This window comes from Calonectris borealis, chromosome Z, assembly GCF_964195595.1.
Source record: "Calonectris borealis chromosome Z, bCalBor7.hap1.2, whole genome shotgun sequence".
NCBI lineage: Eukaryota > Metazoa > Chordata > Aves > Procellariiformes > Procellariidae > Calonectris > Calonectris borealis.
In genome coordinates, this window is record NC_134352.1 from 34,639,836 (window position 1) to 34,658,533 (window position 18,698).

The window sequence follows — 18,698 nt, forward strand, 5'->3', positions numbered from 1 at the left end:
AGTAAAGCTCCCGCTTATCTTGAAGTTAGATAATTCAGGAAAGGATGAATCAATAACTCTTTGTTTTATTGTCATATTCGCAGCCTCTACTGGCTTCAGGGGGAACTTTGACTGAAAGGTTTAAACAACTGGTACAGCACAGAAGCAACCACTAATGGTATGGATTTTTACTAATGTAGAACGGTTTGGGGTTTTTAATTCAAGATGGTGAGACCACAGCCATGAAGCCAAGTCTTGAAGTCAAGTACCCTCTCCTGGCCATGAACTGATTTTCTTAGCATTAAAAATAAGGCATTCAGTATTCCAGAGAGTTTGTTCTAAGCAAAACTTGTGTTTAACCGCAATTTTTTTTTTTTAAGATGCTGTCTTGCAGGTCTTGCAGGTCAAATTATTGTGAGTGGCTTACACTACTCCTGTGATTCAACAGATGCAGTTTTTTTGCAAAATGGCCTTCATACTGTGTGTCTCTCAGCAAAGAAAGCTAGAAAATGACTACATCAGGAAACAAAATTGGTCTTTGGCAGAAAATGGTTATCATTTCTGTGACAGTGTAGCTTAATGCCCACACTAAAATCAGGGTCAAGTTATGAAGAAGCTGTGCAATTTCCTTGTACAAATTGGACCTGAAAAGCTTGTGACCATGACAGAAAAAAAGAAAATACAGGACATGCCCAAAAAAAACATAACAGAAAAAAAATCTGTGGTAAGGTCAGGATTTCAACCCGAATTGAGGGTGAGACACTCCTGGCACGCAGCTGTCTTAACTGTCCAAAGGGCAAGTTTGTCGCTACAGAGCATCTCACTGAAAGCAAGCTGAAGAGCTTTTCCACTTACTTAGATGATACATGCTCTGCTTAAAAGTAGGTGTGCTTTTAAGAAATTTACGGAATTATGAAACGTAAATTTATGGAAAATCAACAAGGCTATGAAAATCATCTTTAAAGTATACAACATTTGCTGTATGTAGCTAGTGAGCAAAGGAAGAAATCCGTATTTTCCCCCTCATAAATGCTACTGTCTTCCAGTTGATAGCTTTCTTCGAAGAATTTTTTCATTATCATTTAAAAATGCATAGAAGTCTGACATATGTGCACACAGGCACACAGATGTATCTATATCTATTTGACAGGCTGGCTTTCAAATCTCCTTATATAGGTAGTATATATCTACCTGACAGATAATATAGATTCAGTAAGATGACGTATGAAATCAATGAGAGTTTTAGTAATTGTAAAAGGTTTGCACACTGCTGCACTGTAAGGGAGTGATTCCCTTTCAATTTCATAAATCAACAAAGAAAACAAAACCTGCTGCTGAGGTAAAGAAATGGTCATGAAAGCTTGAGAAGGTAATAGCAAAAGGACCGCTCCTAGATAGAGCTGATGCACTTCACAACAGCTTTTGAATAAGCCTAGTTATGAATATAGAGCCACGTGCATTACAGAAATCCTTTACCACCGGGTGTAATACTGTTACACAGAGAACTGCATGGAGTAGAGCGATTAGACCTATGCTTTCCTGAAGTTTTTGTCATGCTGAGTATCTTTTGAATATATTCTTGCAATTCTGAAAGCCTTAATTCGCTTGCTACTTTGAAAGGGTGGCATAGTTCCACTATAGGGATTTATTTGCTGTGTCAGAGTCTGGACAATCCCAGGAATATCATCCTTATGAAGCACTACCCGTTGTTTGCTAGTTGCCTCTGAAAACAATCAAAGAAATTGTCTGCTATCAAACACATGCACTGAACCAAGGTTTCTTTCATTTCAGATTTTACATGCCTGCATGCTGTGTGCTTTTGAAGGGCAAGGAATGGCAAGGTCTCAGTACCTCACTGCTGAATTTTATTGAGTCACACCTGCACAGCTCTCTACCATTTGAAAAATATTGACAGGAATAACAACACACCCTTATGTTTTTAAGTTTCAAATCTGAGAAATCTATATTCACTTACTAAAGTTAAGGATAGAAAGGAAAGTGTTTAAGGGTTTTTTGGTCTTCCTGACCTAACTGGTCCTGACCGCATTCTTCATGATAATCTTTATCCTGATGCTAAGCAAAACGAACGGTCCACACCTACTCAGAAAATCTTCTAGTTTTAGAGAAAAATGCTATACAACACACAGTTTTGAAGAAAAACGCCAAATAACAAATCCCACTCAAAATGCCAGAAGGCTCAGTCTTGCATCCCTGCGAAAGGGATGGTCCCTGCAGCCAGAACATACACATACACACACAGAGATTGTACTGCTATTGATGGAGAATTTAGCTTGCAATCGTCGTGGAAGTCGAATAAGGTACACGTTACTGTTAATCATAATTCCTTCCTAATTTGTTGTTGTTGTCCCTTGAGCTGAGGAGCCGCACGCCGCGGTCGGTGCCCAGGGCGCTGGGCAGCCCCGCGGCCGCTGCGGCGACGGGTGCGCACGGGCCTGCCACGCGGTAAAGCCGACCGGGACGGATTTTCATCTGAACTTCTTTATTCGTGCAGCACCGGCCATTTCCACAACTGCAGCGGCAAGACAGCGCGCCGGGAGGGCGGAACGACCCGCTGCCGCAACAGCACCGCCCGCCCCGGCGCGGACAAGATGGCGGCGCGGCGCAGCGCCCGACCCCTCGTCCCCTCCTCCCCTTCACCGCCCGCTCGCCAGCGTTCCCGACACGCACCGCGCCTCTCGTCACGGCCGCTCGCTCTCCCTATTGGTGAGAGGGGATGGTCACGCGCCGCGGCTGCGCCCGCCTCGCTACTCCCCGCCGGTCGCCGCGCTCCGGCGTCGCGGCGGCGAGATGGCGCTGGAGGCGCGGAGGATGGAGGGCGACGTGGAGGACGGCGAGCTCTCCGACTCGGACTCCGACATGCCTGGCGCTGGCACCCCCGGGGAGCCGCAGCAGGTGAGGAAGGGGAACGGGGCAGCCGGCGAGGCCCGCGCTCCAGCCGGAGCCGCGCCACCCCTGACGGCGGGCCGCCGAAGGCCCAGCCGGGAGAGCGCAGCGGGAGGGCCGCCGGGGCCCTGCTGCCGGGGCCCTGCCGCTGCCCGTCATGCCCCGCTCCCGGCCAGAGAGCGGGAGGCGCCGGACGGGCCCGGGGGCGGCCGAGCCGGGGAGGTGCTCGGCGCCTGCGGGAGGGAGGACACGGTACCCCGCGGGCGGCCGGGTCAGAGGGGCCTGTCCCTAGGGGTGACTGTTTTCCCCGTGCCCTGGGGCTGGGAACCAGCTTGTTCCTCCGGTGTCCCGTCATCTGGGAAAACCGCGTGGTGTCCGCGGGGGCGGCTTTTGTTGTCGCTGGGCAGTGATTTGGTGAGAGAAGGAGGGTGCTCGCCGGTACCGCTGGTCGCTTAAGAACAATAGAAACAACCCGTTGTATAAACGCATGGAAGCAATGAGCGGCAAGTACTGCTTTCCCTTGGTTTTACAACTCCTTCGCATCCGTGAGTTGCTGAAGAGATGTTTTTTATTTCTAAGCGTCTCATATTGTTTTCACGTTAGAGTGTGTTATGAAGTTTATGAAGAATTTATGGTGGTGTGTGGGCAGGAAAAGATTTCAAAGTAAGATATGACACTGTATGTGTAAGGATTTTTATTTTCTTTAGTTATTTTGATTTATTTGCAATATAGTTGTGCGATGTGTAGCACAAAATAAATTATTACAGGTGTGGGATTTTTTTTTTAGTTTATGGAGTTGTTAGTGTTTTGCATTATGGAGTACATTTTCAGTTAGAGGATTGTATTTCATAACGCGATAATATAAGTTGAAGACTTCTGTTTTCTGTTTGTTAATAGGAGGAAGAAGAAATGGTGCTATAATGTTGCTGAAAGCAGTAAGGTTAAAGAAAGAATTTTTATTTCACCTAAAACTGAAGGAAGAGCTCTTATTTTTAAAGATCACGGGATAGCATGTAACTTTACGATAGGAAATCAGTTAGGGAAAAACTGGAATTATGAGTAAGGAAAATGCTTAACACAGAATCAGCACAGACAGTGTGGTCAAAAGCTTCCAGCAATTGGGAGTAAGAATTCTGGGTTAAGTGACCCATGGTGCTTTCGCAGTTATGCAGATTTGAGCAGGTTTGTCTGTCGTATTTTAGTTTATCTGTCAGATGTATGGGGAAATGTGAATGAATATTTTAACAGCAATGGGACTTTTTTTGTAAAATATGTTGAAACCCTTAGGGTTTTTGTCCTAATTAATAAGAAGCCCTGGTGAGTCTGTGGTACCTTGTTGATTTAAAGGAGGAAAACCCCAGTTCTTCTGTAAGGTACTACTGTCATGTGCTGATTCTGGTTCGTGATTGAACCAGAATCACAATACACTGTTAGCTTCTCAAAGTCTGAGCAGCATCCAAGTTTTGGGGGTTTGGTTTGGGGTTTTTTGGTCATTTTTTCTTCTCACTTGAATCTCTGGGAACACTATTGTGGTTGCAGATCACTAGCTTTGACCCCTTTCAGACTCTGGAGAGAATATTAATTTCCATGCTGTTAAAAAAACTACTTCTGAGTTGCCATGGTAATTTGGTTTTTTTAATCGTTCTTAAAACTGCTGTGCATATTTTGTCTTTGTCCAATTTGGGAATTTTAATAGCTTTTCCAGTCTCATAATAATTTTAATTTAATTGAACAAAGATTACGTTAAGTAGGTTAGCGACTCCCAATATGTGTTTTCTATAGCAGCCATGCTGTCTTTCATATACAAGCATTCAAAATATAGAAGTTTCAGAGGATGCTCCTGTCAACTGTAGTCCAAAAGGTGCTCATAGAGGACTGCCCAAACAGTCAGATGAGTCAGAATTAAGTTTACTAGCTAATCAAATCTTTGGTGTGACTTGATAGCTCTTTTAATTTACAAGAGTAATTAAATTAACAGACATCTACTTTTTCATTTCAGAAATCACATGATGGCAATGATTCAGGCAGACTGTTCCAGAGCAGCATTTCATCATGTGCACCAAGTGTTCCTTATCGGACAACCAAAAGTGTGGATTCAAGTGACGAAAGCTTTTCTGAATCTGATGATGACAGCTGTCTGTGGAAACGAAAACGACAGAAATGTTTCAACTTTCCTCCTGCTAAATCTGAGCCTTTTCAGCTTAGCCAGAGCCACCAAAAACAAACTGCTCTAGGTGGCAAGAAGGTCAACAACATTTGGGGTGTGGTGCTCCAGGAGCAGAATCAGGATGCGGTGGCTACTGAACTTGGGATTCTAGGCATGGATGGTAGTATTGACAGAAGCAGGCAGTCTGAGACTTACAATTATTTATTGGCTAAAAAGCTCATGAAGGAAGCTCAGCAAAAGGAGGCAGAGACTTTAGATAAAGAGCTGGATGAATACATGCATGATGACAAGAAAACATTGCCAGCAGAAGAAGAAAATGGGCAAGGCTTTCTCAAACGGAAGCGGCCTGTAAAAGATAGACTGGGTGAAAGACAAGAAATGAAATATAAAGGAAGGTATGAGATAACAGAAGAAGATTCAGAGGAAAAAGTGGCAGATGAAATTGCTTATCGGTGAGTTTAATAAAAGCGTATCTTCACTTTCTTAAGTATTGGTAGACTGTGGATGGAAAAGAAGGGGGCGGGGGGAGAAAGCTTTCTTAATGCTAAATATGTAAGATGTCATACCAGATTCCAAAAAGCCTGAGTGCCTTCTGTGTATTTCCAAAATCCTGGGATTAAAATGCCGCATTATGGCTGGTATCTTGTAGAAGCATCCAGTAATACTGTCTAATTTTTTTTTTAAAGATCCACCAGAATGGTTTGTTATTTGAGAACAATGGCAAGGAAAAATACTGTTTTTCATGACACGGATTTAATAGTGACTTTTTTAGGAAATACCCCGTGAGTAAAGTTGCATGTTTGGAGTTGGGCGCCAATGAACACCTGCAGTGGTCACCATGACAATCTGGCTACGTTATAAATCTTTGAAACTGTAGATGACTGGGACTGTGTAGTGTTTTGGAGAGCACAGCTGCTGAGATAGACATGTTCTTTAGATGGAACATGCTTGTCTGAAGAAAACGTTTTGCTGTTGTTGTAACCAAGGGCTGCGCCAAGGTTAGACACCAGCACTGGCATCAAGCCTTGCCTCTTTCTGTATTGTGAGACTGAGCTGCAGTTCTGTGCTAATTTATGGAAGCCAGTGTTGGGTTTACCAAGTTTCAGCCCTATGCACACTGACCACCATCCAATTCTTTTCGCAATGCTGCTATTTTGTTATTGTACACTAAGCTGAGTCAGAAAACTTATCTGTCCAAAAGCCTGTTGCTTTTTTTGAAGAGTTAGTTTGCAGAGAGATTTGTTTCCCAAACCAATTTGCTGCACAGTTTCCTTTGAGGTGGCACTGGCAGCACTGGGTGATGGTGTGAGGGAGGGCACTGAATGACTGCAGTCATTTTTACTTAGATTGACTTGAACTGTCACAATCCTTTTTCAGTGGTGCAAGGGAAGAAAATGATGTTAAATAGGGAACAAGAGTTACAAGATTTACTGACAGTTAGCTTGACGTTTAAATAAAACCTGGGTTTATTGATCATTGCTGATTTCTTACATGTGATACTTAGTAGTGCCAGCTGCTGAAATACAGCAATTAGACAATCATTAATGCTGTTATGAGTTCTCGGTAGCTTCTCATTTATGAATTTGAAAACTTTGAGCATGTCTCTTGTAATAAACTTTTCTTTGTTATTTTGACCTTCATCAAAATAGGGCAGAAGCCTCTTTTTTTCTAATTGCTTATAGTAGTAGTAGCGCTGAACTGCATCAGTAGACTTGTGGTTATACACATCCCAGCACTGTTGTTTGATCCGTGCTGTGCCATCTGTGCCTGGATGCATAACCTTTTGTTGTGCTGGCCCACACAGTGTACTGAAGTCAAAGAGTTTTTCTGACCATCTTGTGCCGTTTTTTGTCCTTTTCCTTGTTCAGTTCCTGTTGCAGTACACAGCTGCTTGTTAAAGCACGCATACAGGAGGATTATGCAGGGCCAGAGTGAACACTAGGTGGGGACTTGACTGTTTAAGCTGCCACTGCTACTAAGAGAAGGTCTATTTAACCAGTTCTCTGAGGAGTCCTGGTTATCTTAAAGTTCTCTGCATCTTTGGGAAACATTTCCATCTCTTCCAATAATTCACAATTTAGAACTTAATCCTATAAATATTTAAGAAAGCATTTACCTTCTGGTGCCTTATCATTCATTGAACTCAGTGAGATTAAACAGGAAGTATAAAGTTAAGCAGGTTGGGTAATCCTTTTCACGATTAGGACAATTGTCACTAAAACATGAGTTTTAACATTTAATTTCAGGTATCTTCAGTCATACGATTGAAGCAGTTGAAGCTTGCCTGGTTCTAAATAGTTGTTCACATGTGTGGTCAGACACCTTCTATTAGGCAGTAATTGTAACGTATGCAACTTTATAGCATAGTAATGTCACTTGAAGCAATTAGGCTAGACAGTGGCCTTCTAGAAGTTTTGGTAATGGTGTTGGTCTGTTGGTCCCCCAAGTGTAAAACCACTGAGCTGGAATGCTTGGGACTGTGCTTAATGGGAAGCTTTGGCATTAAAAAAAGAGAATTTAGCATAGGAACTCTTGCTCTGGACAAGTGGTATTGATTTGTGGGCTTATGATGTTTTCCAGTGGGAGTATATACTTTGGCACAGTGAATTGATGCTGTATAAGCCTCTCCCTTCATGCAGACTGACAATGAAAATTTCTGTATGAGGACATTGTTGCTCACAAAAGAATACAATTTAACTCAGTAAAACTGCAGGTTTTTTTTCTTGTTTGCATTTTATAGTTTCTCATAGATTAGTCAACAGACTGATTTCTTTTTTATTTACTTTTACACTTCCTGATGTCTCCAGTTAATTGTTGATTTAACTGTAAAAGGTGCTGTAATTTTAACTGTTAAATGCATAGCAGACTTTTATATTTCAATTTCAGAGATTTACACAGGTCTTTGCAGTTTCTTATTTGGTTTAATCTTTCACACATCAACAGAAGAAAAATAATCACTCAATACATTTTCATTGAAACAAATTTTAAAAATGCATGCTTTAGAAAAACTGTCTCTCAGAAGCTCAGTATTTTGAAATCTGGTTCAAGAAGCCATTGAAACACGTTGAAATATATGGACTCTTTAATTTTAGCACAGTTTTGTGTCCCACAAAATGAATTATTCGTTATGGAAGTTCCATGATCAGTTTTACTCAAGAAATTATACTGACAATAAATGTGCTTTTTTGTTTCCTCCTTCTCGAAGGCTTTGTGAGCCCAAGAAAGATTTAATTGCCCGAGTAGTGAAAATAATTGGGAAAAGAAAAGCTATCGAGCTGCTTATGGAAACAGCTGAAGTGGAACAAAATGGTGGACTGTTCATAGTGGTAAGAAAAATGTGATAGTGTGGGTTTGCGGGGGGTGCACACACAACTTTTTACTTGTAGAATATTTACGTAGTACTATTGCAGAGCTTTCACGTTGGAGAGGTTCTCCCAGCGTTTCATGGCCTTCCCTCACCATGAAAGTCGCTTAATAAATACTCATGTAACCTTCCAGCAGGATTTGAGTAAACAATGAGATGAATGAGCCTGGAAATTGCCCAACTTTTTGTGCTGAGATTAGTGTCTGGTTTGCAGTTACCTGTTACTCTGCCTCCCTTTGGGATCTTTCCCTGGCAGACTTAGGCGTGAAGGATTCTGAAGCTTGAATAAAAGCTTGTAACGTTAGGATCCAGGTGAAGCCTCTGGCACCTTGCTTCAGTAGGTCAGGTGGATGTTTGACAGCACTCCTATCTACTGGGTTAATCAGCATGCCATCAGAGGTCGACATACTCAGTAGTGAGCATTTCTAATGTCACATGTGAAGAGTAACTTTCAAAAGGGAATGTTAGCTTTATTAGAGAACCATTGGCTTGTGTATCAGTAGAGCAAAACTGAGTACTGATTTCTGTTACAAATCATGGTAAAAATCCTATACTTCATTAAGTTAGGTTAGGTTATCAATTTCTCAGTGTGTTTTTGTTTTTATTAAATAATGATCCTCAGTGCAAAAGTTCAGAAGAAAAAGAAGTGAGAGGAAACTAGTAAGTACTTTCAGGCATTTGTTTATAATTTACATCTTTTAAGGTCCATCATTGGAAGTAAAGAGGAGGAAAAAAGGGGGGGGGAAGGAGGGCAAAAAAAAAACCCCAACACAAAGAAACACCACCACCACCTCCCACCCCCCCGCAAAAAAAAGCAACAACTTTCCAGCTAGCGACTTGTCTTAGAAGCAGTCTATTGTCTTGAAGGATTAAAGTACTCATTAACAAGTATTTACCAAGGAGATGAAAGGACACGACTGCTGATGGCACAGGTTCCTTTGGCTGCATATCAGAGTAAGCCATTTGAAAGGCAGATCATACTGGTTTTCTTGGTTGGGATTTTGTGCTGATAGGATGATAAAAGTATGTGATATCTGCTGCTTCAAGAACATACTTAAAAATTTACCTTCTCTGTTCTTAAACTTTTTTGGTTGTATTTTACTTCGTTATTTAGCAGAAAAGTATCACATTTAATACGATATCAGCACTGTGGTAACAGTTTAACTTTGTATACTATGAATGGTAATTGAATAATAGTATGGTGGTTATAATTTGCAGAGGTTTCAAAGCTAAATCCAGTCACGCTTCGGTATGACACGTTGCACCACCGCTGTTACACTGAAAACCGTTGAAGCATGGAACCAATATGTTGTGGGGAGAAACTTTAAAGTACATGTTGTGTTCATATGCCTTAGGCATATGGAAATGGAAAATCCTGCAGATATGCACATAAGTTGTAGAATTGCTTAGTACAATTAAAAAAAAGAGATTTACAGAATTTTATGGAATTAATTTTTGACATTTTACTAGGCTTGTGTGTTATGAATGTTCTGAATGTTTAAGCTAATATATACATTATTGCAGATAGTTGTGAGAGTAGTTAGAATACTATTCGCGTTTTGTTTCTTCACTACCAAAATCAGATTGAGTATGTAGTTGAACAGTTTGGTATTACGTTCTAAAGCAAATTTTCTGTAACCTCATAGTTTACCTGTCCAAATGTACCAAGCTAGTTGTTGACCTTCTTATGACTAGTTCAATCACAAATAAAACATAGCCGGGGTTGTTTTTATGTAATACCTAACACACCAGAACTTAATTTTTTTTATTCTGTCTCAATACAAAGCATTGTCTTAGATGCTATTTTTATATCAACACTTAACGTATTAAGCTTGCTATTACTAATTTAGTCTTTCCCTATTTAGAATGGCACAAGGAGAAGAACACCAGGGGGCGTTTATTTAAACCTGCTGAAGAACACACCTAGCATCAAAGAAGAACAAATCAAGGTAAAATTGTCAAGACTGTAAATGATTGTCCAAAGTAAATTTTGTTTTTTTCTCCTAGAAATGTTAAGATTGAATCTCTCTCCTGACTTTTAGCAAGTTGAACTTTATATTCCAAAGAAACCAGCTTTTCACATTCAAAAAATAAGGAAAAAAAAACACAAAAAAATTGATGAATTGCCATTCACACTAGGCAGAGAGGACACCTTTTACATATTACCAGTCACAAAAACCTGTTGAGGATGATGAGACTGTAGAGTCTGAAGAGATAAACATTGGATTTTCCTTAATTTGTATGTACCTGACAGCAATGTTATCTGCACTTGTATTTCTCCCTTTGAACCTCTGCGTCATTGTGCATGGATTGAATGGTGTTCTCTTAATAGAATATTTTTGTCCTGTTTAGCTCCAGCTGTAGCAGCAGGCAGTATTTCTCATTAAGTCAGATACTGGTCTGAACCTAGTCTGAATTGCTCACTGGCCTTATCTGTGGTGCTCACCGAATTAGTTTTGTCAGCTTGTAAATACTATTGCCTTTCCTTTTAGGGTATGAAATAAGCTGAGATGGTATTTTCTTCATTCAGTTAAAACGACTTGTTTTTTTCATGGTGTTTGCCACAATTTTTGTTAAAAGAAAGACTCGTTTATTTTGCTTGTAGGTGGCTACAGCTCACTCTGTAAACCATCCTAGCATCTTGTACTGGGAATTGAGAAACAAATCAATATAAACTGTGATTATCTGCTTTATGTTAAAAAAAAAAAAAAAAAGAAGCAAAAAAACCCCAATCTTTTATAGCTTGCAGTGGTCACAAAAAGTTGGAAGTTTGATCACTTTATCCCATTACAAAAAAAAAAAAATTTGCTTTTCTACCTCTCTTCCAAAAAATTGCTTTTGTACCCCTCTTCCGTGCCCTTGTAATTGTATGTCTCATTCTTCTCTTGCTGATAGCGTCAAGTGTTTAATGAGGCAGCACTTTGCTTGATTGATGGTATGAGGCATCATTTGTCATACAAATCTGTGGGAAAAGTGTAATCCTGTCATCATAGAGGTTGTCATATATACAACTCTCACAGGTTTGCATATCCTTAGCACTTGACTTGCAGCTTTTGGGGAGAAAAAAAGCATTGATGTTTTCTGTATGCAATTTATGTTTTTTAAAAAACAAGCAGGGAAAGAAAGGCACGTAGCAGCATTTAGCTCTACTACATGGTATTCTTCCCCTTGAAATATGGAGGAAAGCTGTAACAGTCATATTTTGCAGTAGAGAAGATGTTGATGAGGTTCACGAATGTTTGACAGTAAAGATGATGAGACCTGGACTCAAATTTCAATTGTGGAGGAAAGTTCTCTCAAGTTGTTGTAGAACCTTTCGTCATATTTTCTCTACAGGTCCTTCTGTATGACAGGACAACCCTCTGGTCTACCACCCATTCCTCCCAGTTTTGTATCAGCAGCAAACTTGAAATGAAAATTTAGTGATACTTATTCACATACACTTTGAGATCACTGAGAAATTATGTAACAAAATTATTTATGGGGCATTTTCCTTAAGTGCAGTCTGTCCTCATACTTCTAATATCAATAATGTGTGCCTTAGTTAAATATTGTTGAACAGTATTTGTAATTAAAAAAAAAATTTATTTCTTTATGTTTTCTTTAGGAAACACTAGTAAAATGAATATACAAAACTTTTTTTTGTTTTCTTCCAAGGAAATATTCTATCTGGAAAACCAAAAGGAGTATGAAAACAAAAAAGCTGCTAAGAAGAGGAGAATACAAGTTCTGGGAAAGAAGATGAAAAAAGCCATTAAAGGGCTTAACCTGCAAGAATATGATGATGCATCTCGTGAGACTTTCGCTAGCGATACGAATGAGGCTCTGGCTTCCCTGGATGATCTACAGGAGGGGCATCATGAAGCGAAGATGGAACCTGAAGATATTATTGAAATTGATAATGCTCACGATTTGGAGATCTTCTAGTTACTAATGTTCTTGATAACAAAGTCTCTATAAAACATACTAGATGAGCCTTTCTTATAATCCCATGGCTTCTTGTTTTCATAAGTTGCAGAAACATGGGAAATATTTGATACTGAAGAACATGACATAGTTCTTAGCTAAATTTAACAGCATGAAAGATGTTAATTGTCCTATTGTTTGTTTGCTGAGTCCTCAAAAACTTAAGATTTTTCTAGGTAACAGCTCTGCATCACCATGTTTGTTGCTTAGGAACTTTTTTTAGCCACACGTTAGGTTTAGGAATTAAGGCTGTGTTTTAACGAAATACATCATATTTAATTTGCTGAAGCTAACAAAGTCATCAAGTGAGCAATGCTCCTTATTACAGTTGAACAGAAAAAACAGTATAAAGTTAGTATAGATATAAAAGAACGTGTTCTTAATTTGGCAGTGTATGGACAAGAATAGCAGTGTTTATAGGATTAAGACCTGTAAAAACAGATTGGTTTGTGAAATAAACTTAATTTTAGTAGTCAATGACCTTTGAATAACAACCCTGTAAATAAGCACTGTTGAGCAATGTTTTAAATTTCTGCAGCAGTTTAATCCTTCGTATTATAATAGTGGCTTGAGCTTCCTACCTGTTCTGTCTAGACTTTTTTCCATTATTAGACACACACACAATTTATACAGATTTTTTTGTTTGAAAACAAAAATAACCAAATGCTTTTTGAGTAGTGAGATTTTACTAATCTGTGTCCCCCTCAAGGGTCTGTAGACTCTACATGCAGGTATAATTCTTGTTTCCATGCTTCTCATGTGTGCGGTAGGATAATGTAATGTGCGGCTTGCAGAAGTTCTGAAATTTTTATATACTGACTTAAGAAAACAATAATATGCAAAAGATTATTTTTTACTTGATGCAGAAGACTGTTGTGTAGTTTGTAAGTTCAATCGAAGACGACTTTTATGTTGAATGTTGTTTTTAATATAACCGAAGAACATGTGCAACACTGATATGTATGCTGTCTAAAATACTTTGTCACTAATAAGTTGTGTTTTCTGTGACTAGACACTATTTTTCAGTATAAAATAGTTCTGAAATATTAATGAATTAATTCATTTTCAAACCCAACCACAGACTTCTGCACATAAATTTTGTTCACCTGGAGTCCTTGGATTTCAGAAGCAAAGCATATCGCTAAAACACGTAATGGAGTTATAATATTGAACAATTCAGTACTGTCAGGAGCTGGTACTTAAAGGACTACAATATTGGAAGAAAGAGTTCTTAAACATATAGCACATTCCATTATATGCTTTACTGAATTTAATTAGAGTTTTATCTTTTCTGCATTTTCTCTTCATGTGCCAGAGCTCCCTGTTGTTAAGAAGTTATTCATCAGATGTGAAGCATGCCTTTGGTGGTCGTAGTTGCTTTTGCTCAAATAACAAAATGTTTTGATTTGTTTACTGACTTTCCTAACAAACCTGTGATGGTCAGAGTATCAAACTGATAACTCGGGTAAGGGAAGCAGTATTTTGTACTATTTAATTAGTTTGGGACTGTAGCATTTGATCCTAGTTTTGGGAACTGCTTGGGAACGTCTTAATTTTCTGGATAGAATCAGCAGATTTTAATGGTGATTTAAGTAATTTTTTATTGTTATGTAATTTCCTGCTAATTAGCACTGCGTATTTTTTAAATGTTAATATTTTTAATGTTGATTTCCCAGGTAAAGCATACTGAAACAATTTGTAAAGTCTTCCCTTTAACAACAGGAAGATGATGCAGAGTGCCCATTCCTTCCTTCCGGTGTCTAACTGGCCTTTGCTTATCTTCCATTTTTTCTCTCTTTTCTATTTTCTTTGGCTTTCAACAGAGTCCTTTCAAGAGAAAGCCTGTTCAAAACAGTGAGCAACTAGTCTTCACTCCTATTACACCAGTGCTTTCTTTTTCTTAACCTTTGGTATCAAAAAGATTGCATTCAGCAGCACCAGATTTTGTGTAGCACTGTAGTGGCTGCAGTCAAGCTTTGGTCTCTTAGTGGGGTCACGGGGCTGATCCTCCCCTCTCTGCAGCCTAGCACAGGCCCCTGCCCTCTTCTGCAGGATGCATCTGCGTGTGGTGGTGGTGGCCCAGCAGTGGCCACATCGTGAGTCCGTGTGTGACGGCGTTTGGGGCTTGTGTTGGCAAGACTTGGGTTGAGTGTGGGCAGTGCTGGAGCTGAGGAGCCCAGGGCTTTGGAGTCTGGTGCTGCAGTCACCACAGTTTCCAAAGGGACTGATGCAGATGTGCAAGGGTGAGAAAGAAGAGGCTGTGACATTCCTGTGTATTGCTATAGATCTGGCTTTTTTCTCTGTACCTCGCAGAGCTTGCTGGAAGGTGGAGAGGGATGCAGTGGGGGTAATTCTCATCATCTTCATCAAACAGCTTTTCATTCCTCTCTCTTGATTTTTTCCCCCAAAACTACTGCAAGAGTAGGAAGCATGGGTAAGGCTAGAGGTTTTCTCTCTCAACTGCCACGTGTTCAACTTGCTTAGTCTGTCCTGAGCTGATACGTGCAGAGATAGCAGCAGTGTGGTGCTTGTTAGTGGGCTGTGGCTTGTGATCGAACTGGATTGTGTAGGCTGTGTTGTGTGGGAACAGATATACCTGGCTGCTTACATTTGAGTAGGTGATGTTTTACAGACAAAAATGCAAATATAAGGGCTGGGTTTTGTGTTCTTAAGTTTCTCTGATGGGCAGATGTGATTGAGACATCATCTTTACTGCACATGTAGAGTGCATTCTGCCGGGACAAATATCACACTCCATCCCTTAAGCTATAGCAGCGTAACAAGCCATCTCTCTTATGCCTGAAGCAGACAGTGAAAATGAGGGAAACGTGCTCTGGTTTGAAAAGCACAAAGCTTGTTTGTAACCAAAGACGTTTTTCTGCCTTATATCCCAAATTAAAATAAGAAAACAATGCTTTTTGGTATCACAGGGAAAATTAATGTATTAATGATATAGTTTTATAGTGGATCACAAAAGCATCACTTTAATTATTTATACTTAAATTTATAATTATTATTATATTACAGATTCTCCTTCCCCTTCCAAGTAGATGATCTAATTAAAATGGTTTTATGTCCTCCAGGCTTATTAACTGCTATTAGCCAAAATTCTCAAGCAAGCATGAAATGACCCAGTGCTTAATGTGATGCCTTGGAAAGAAGATACAAAGAATAATTTGAATTTAAAGGTAGTGATAGTGAGATAAGAAGGTGGTTTTGTACTGTATGCAGCTTAATAGTTGTCCCATATTCCCCAAGGTGCGCTGGGTATCTGCAGCAACTCGTACTGAATCCAGTTGCAAACATCAAGCCATATAGCAATGCTTTGCTATTCTCTATGTACCATCTTCATAGGACTAGCAGGACATTTTATCCTGAAGCTTATTGCTGTCTAAAACATGTCTAAATCTTTTATTCTGTTTTTCTTTATTTTGATCCTAATTTTAAAAAAAAAAAAACTATGACTGTGACTCCTTGGTTATACTATGAGAAACAGCTAGAGACAGATAGTTGGCACGTGGGCTTATTCATTCTACAGGTAGATCTGTTAAGGACTGTGTGGTTTCTGAAAGCTCTACGAGGAGCCGAAGAGGAAAGGGAAAACGGCAATAACAAGGTATAAAGGTGATGGGAAAAGTGAATGAAAAGGAGATGACTACATTAATTATGACAATCGCTGTTATGGGGAAGTTGAATTCCTTGTACTTTGTCAGAGTAAAGGTGTGGAGGGATAGACTGGGTAATAAAATTACGAGTTTTTCAAAAGATGTTTGGTTTCAATCTGTCATAAAACTTCGCTATGACAACCCTCATTACTTATCCCCTTAACTTATGCCATCTGCTGCTGCTGCTGTTTTGACACAGAAAAGTCTGCCAGAGGCACTTTTTAAAAGCTCAGTTTATTCCAGTGTACAGAGGAGAATTATATTTATGGCTCCAGTGAATATGGACTTACTTGGTACCCCACTCCTGTTCCTAATTCTTACCAGTCAGTAGCATGTCAAAGATGCAAGTCTATTTCTGAACTACTGTGGTACTTCAGTGATTCTGGGAATATCCAGTCTTAGAGCCTTTGCATCATAGTTTAAGGGATTCAAGAACCTGACAGAGACAATGACTGCGATTTCCTAGGACCATCTCTTGGATTCAACAGGCAGCTGGAGAGCATGTTGCACAGTCGCAACCTTTGCAGCAGCTCTGGCCGGCTGATTATTTGGACCTACTATCTAATTCCTGACCTGCCAGGCCCTAGGAAGTTCTTGCAGAGCAAAGTTGCTCAGTATTTAGAAAGGACATATCTGAAGCTTTCTCATCTCCTTATCTGCAATACTGATAGATGCCACTTCTTCAGAGCTGTGGAAGGAAGAAGGAACATTCAACTGTGATAGATTTAATATGGCCCAGCCAAACACATTCCTAGAATCACAAACATCCAGACCTAAATACTGATGAAAATGAGAAATACGTATCTGAAGTTACAACAAGAGACTCTACACACCAGTTAGGTTTTCTACATACTACCTTTTAGGCCAATTTTTTTTTTTCCCCTTGAGAAAAGAGATTCATTTTTCAGTTATTTTTAAAAATAAAGGCAAACCAACATTTTTGTATTATTAAAAAGTGCAGAAAAATCTTATCTTGACTTGAAAATTTTTCCTCGGAAAGCATTTTTTTTTCCCTTGAAAGTTTGTTTGTATGTCAGTATTCTTGTTTAAAACATCGTCCCTTTGAAAGGTATTCTCATTTTTCCCCAGATGTTGCACTTTTTTATTTGGCCCCTGAATTTTTCCTTTGTTCTATCAGGGTTTTTTTTTCAAATGATAGTACAACTCTTTACAGAAATTATTTTATATTTGTTGTTTAGTTACCATGGACAAGTTTTGCATTGACAGCCTTCAACCACTGGAATATCTTTTTTCAGCATGCAGAGAACGCATGACCTGCTTTTTCCTCTTATAAGCAAGCTGGAACAGTATAATATGTAACGTTTAAATGGCATACAAAATTGCACCAAACTGTTGTGTGGACTATTTTCTTTATAGAGAAAAGTAAAAAAATCTTGCCTTAATGTTTACCTGCTGTCCTTGGTAAAAAATATGAGAACCCAAAATATTTTGGACTCAAGATTTTGGTGGAAAAGCAGAATGTCCATGTAGATGTAAAGGAGATAGATAGCAGCCCAATCCTATGTTCTCTCCTTCTTGAAAAGTCCTGATGGCTTTCTTCTATTCCTCCCACATCTGCTGGAAGTGACCCTATTAATCTTTTTCTTTCCCTTCTGGAGATATTATTGTGACCCACCTTAACTTTTTTTTAAACTTGTTTAAGCAGTACTCCTATTTCTGTGCCCAACTGAAACATAAATAAAACACTCTTTAACTCCTCTGTACCAGGGATAAATTATTCCCAAGCCTACTACAGTGAACTAAGATTTTCTAAAGGAAGAGTTTCTGATCTACAGTCCCTGACACCTTTTAAAAGAAAAGGAGACAAATGCAGAAAGGTTCTCACAGGCCAACAGGGAAAATGTGCTGAAGATCTACGTGAAGAATAAGCTGAAGTAGATGACGGTATAAAATAAATAAACTCCACAAATGACAGCAGTTGGTTCCAGCCATCCAAATGCCTTCCCTGTAGAGCTGTCAGCCCAAACCAGATGCCTACATCTAAGAAGAGGTGTCATTCAATTTTGTCTCGCAATTCTCTCACCAACTCCTCATTGTGTAAATACCAAATTGTCAAGCTGGAGGGTGGCAAGTGTGAAATCTGAAGAAAAAAATCTTTAATTTTGCAAGGGTTTGAGTAATTTTAAGTTTTCCAGAAACTGTTTTTAATATCCTGGATACCTGTTTGCCTTTTGCCTTACGTGATACAAGTAAGTTTGTCTATTGTAATGTTTCTCTAGATACTTTATTATTGTACTTTAAAATATGATATACTAAAGCTTTATTTTAGGTTACTCTTTTTAAAAAAAGTGTTTTATTCCAAGTGACTCTATCTTCATGTTCTGTTTTGTGGCGGACTAACTCTATTAAGTCCAATTTAAGCCAACAGAAGCTGGCTTCAAAGCTGTAGGTACTTATTAATAGAAATACAAAATTGCCATGGAAACAAATGAGAAGAGCTTTGAAGATTTCTACATAATTACTATCCATTTAGTTTTGTGGACATAGAAATACTGATCTCCAAATAATGTTATATTTCCTTAAATGGTCTCAAATCTAAAAAAGTTGCATTTATATTTGCTTGGGAAAATATATAGAATATATCTTGCACCTTGTTGTTTCTCCCTGAAGAATTTCTGTCACAGTGAATAAA

At 39.2% G+C, this 18,698-nt stretch overlaps 1 protein-coding gene across 4 annotated transcripts; it reads left to right on the forward strand.

The window, feature by feature from the left end:
- The first annotated feature begins 2,698 nt into the window (after positions 1-2,698).
- On the forward strand, positions 2,699-16,145 carry PHAX (phosphorylated adaptor for RNA export). Of its 4 annotated transcripts, XM_075137297.1 has the most exons (7): positions 2,699-2,892; positions 3,781-3,823; positions 4,883-5,502; positions 8,256-8,376; positions 10,280-10,363; positions 11,751-11,800; positions 12,072-16,145. In XM_075137297.1, the coding sequence occupies exons 1-7, from the start codon at positions 2,714-2,716 to the stop codon at positions 12,157-12,159; spliced, it is 1,185 nt and encodes a 394-aa protein (XP_074993398.1). In that variant the 5' UTR covers positions 2,699-2,713; the 3' UTR covers positions 12,160-16,145. The 4 variants fall into 4 exon arrangements, with proteins under 4 accessions (XP_074993398.1, XP_074993396.1, XP_074993399.1 ...); XM_075137295.1 differs by lacking the exon at positions 11,751-11,800; XM_075137298.1 differs by lacking the exons at positions 11,751-11,800; positions 12,072-16,145 and having other exon boundaries at positions 10,265-10,358.
- The last annotated feature ends 2,553 nt before the right edge of the window (positions 16,146-18,698 follow it).

What these genes read in the sequence shown, in the direction of transcription:
- PHAX (XM_075137295.1), top strand. Translation starts at nt 2,714, where the DNA reads ATGGTCACGCGCCGCGGCTGCGCCCGCCTCGCTACTCCCCGCCGGTCG. An exon ending in GCAGATGAAATTGCTTATCG is followed by an intron (nt 5,503 to 8,255) that starts GTGAGTTTAATA and finishes TCCTTCTCGAAG; the next exon opens with GCTTTGTGAGCCCAAGAAAG. An exon ending in ATGGTGGACTGTTCATAGTG is followed by an intron (nt 8,377 to 10,279) that starts GTAAGAAAAATG and finishes TTCCCTATTTAG; the next exon opens with AATGGCACAAGGAGAAGAAC.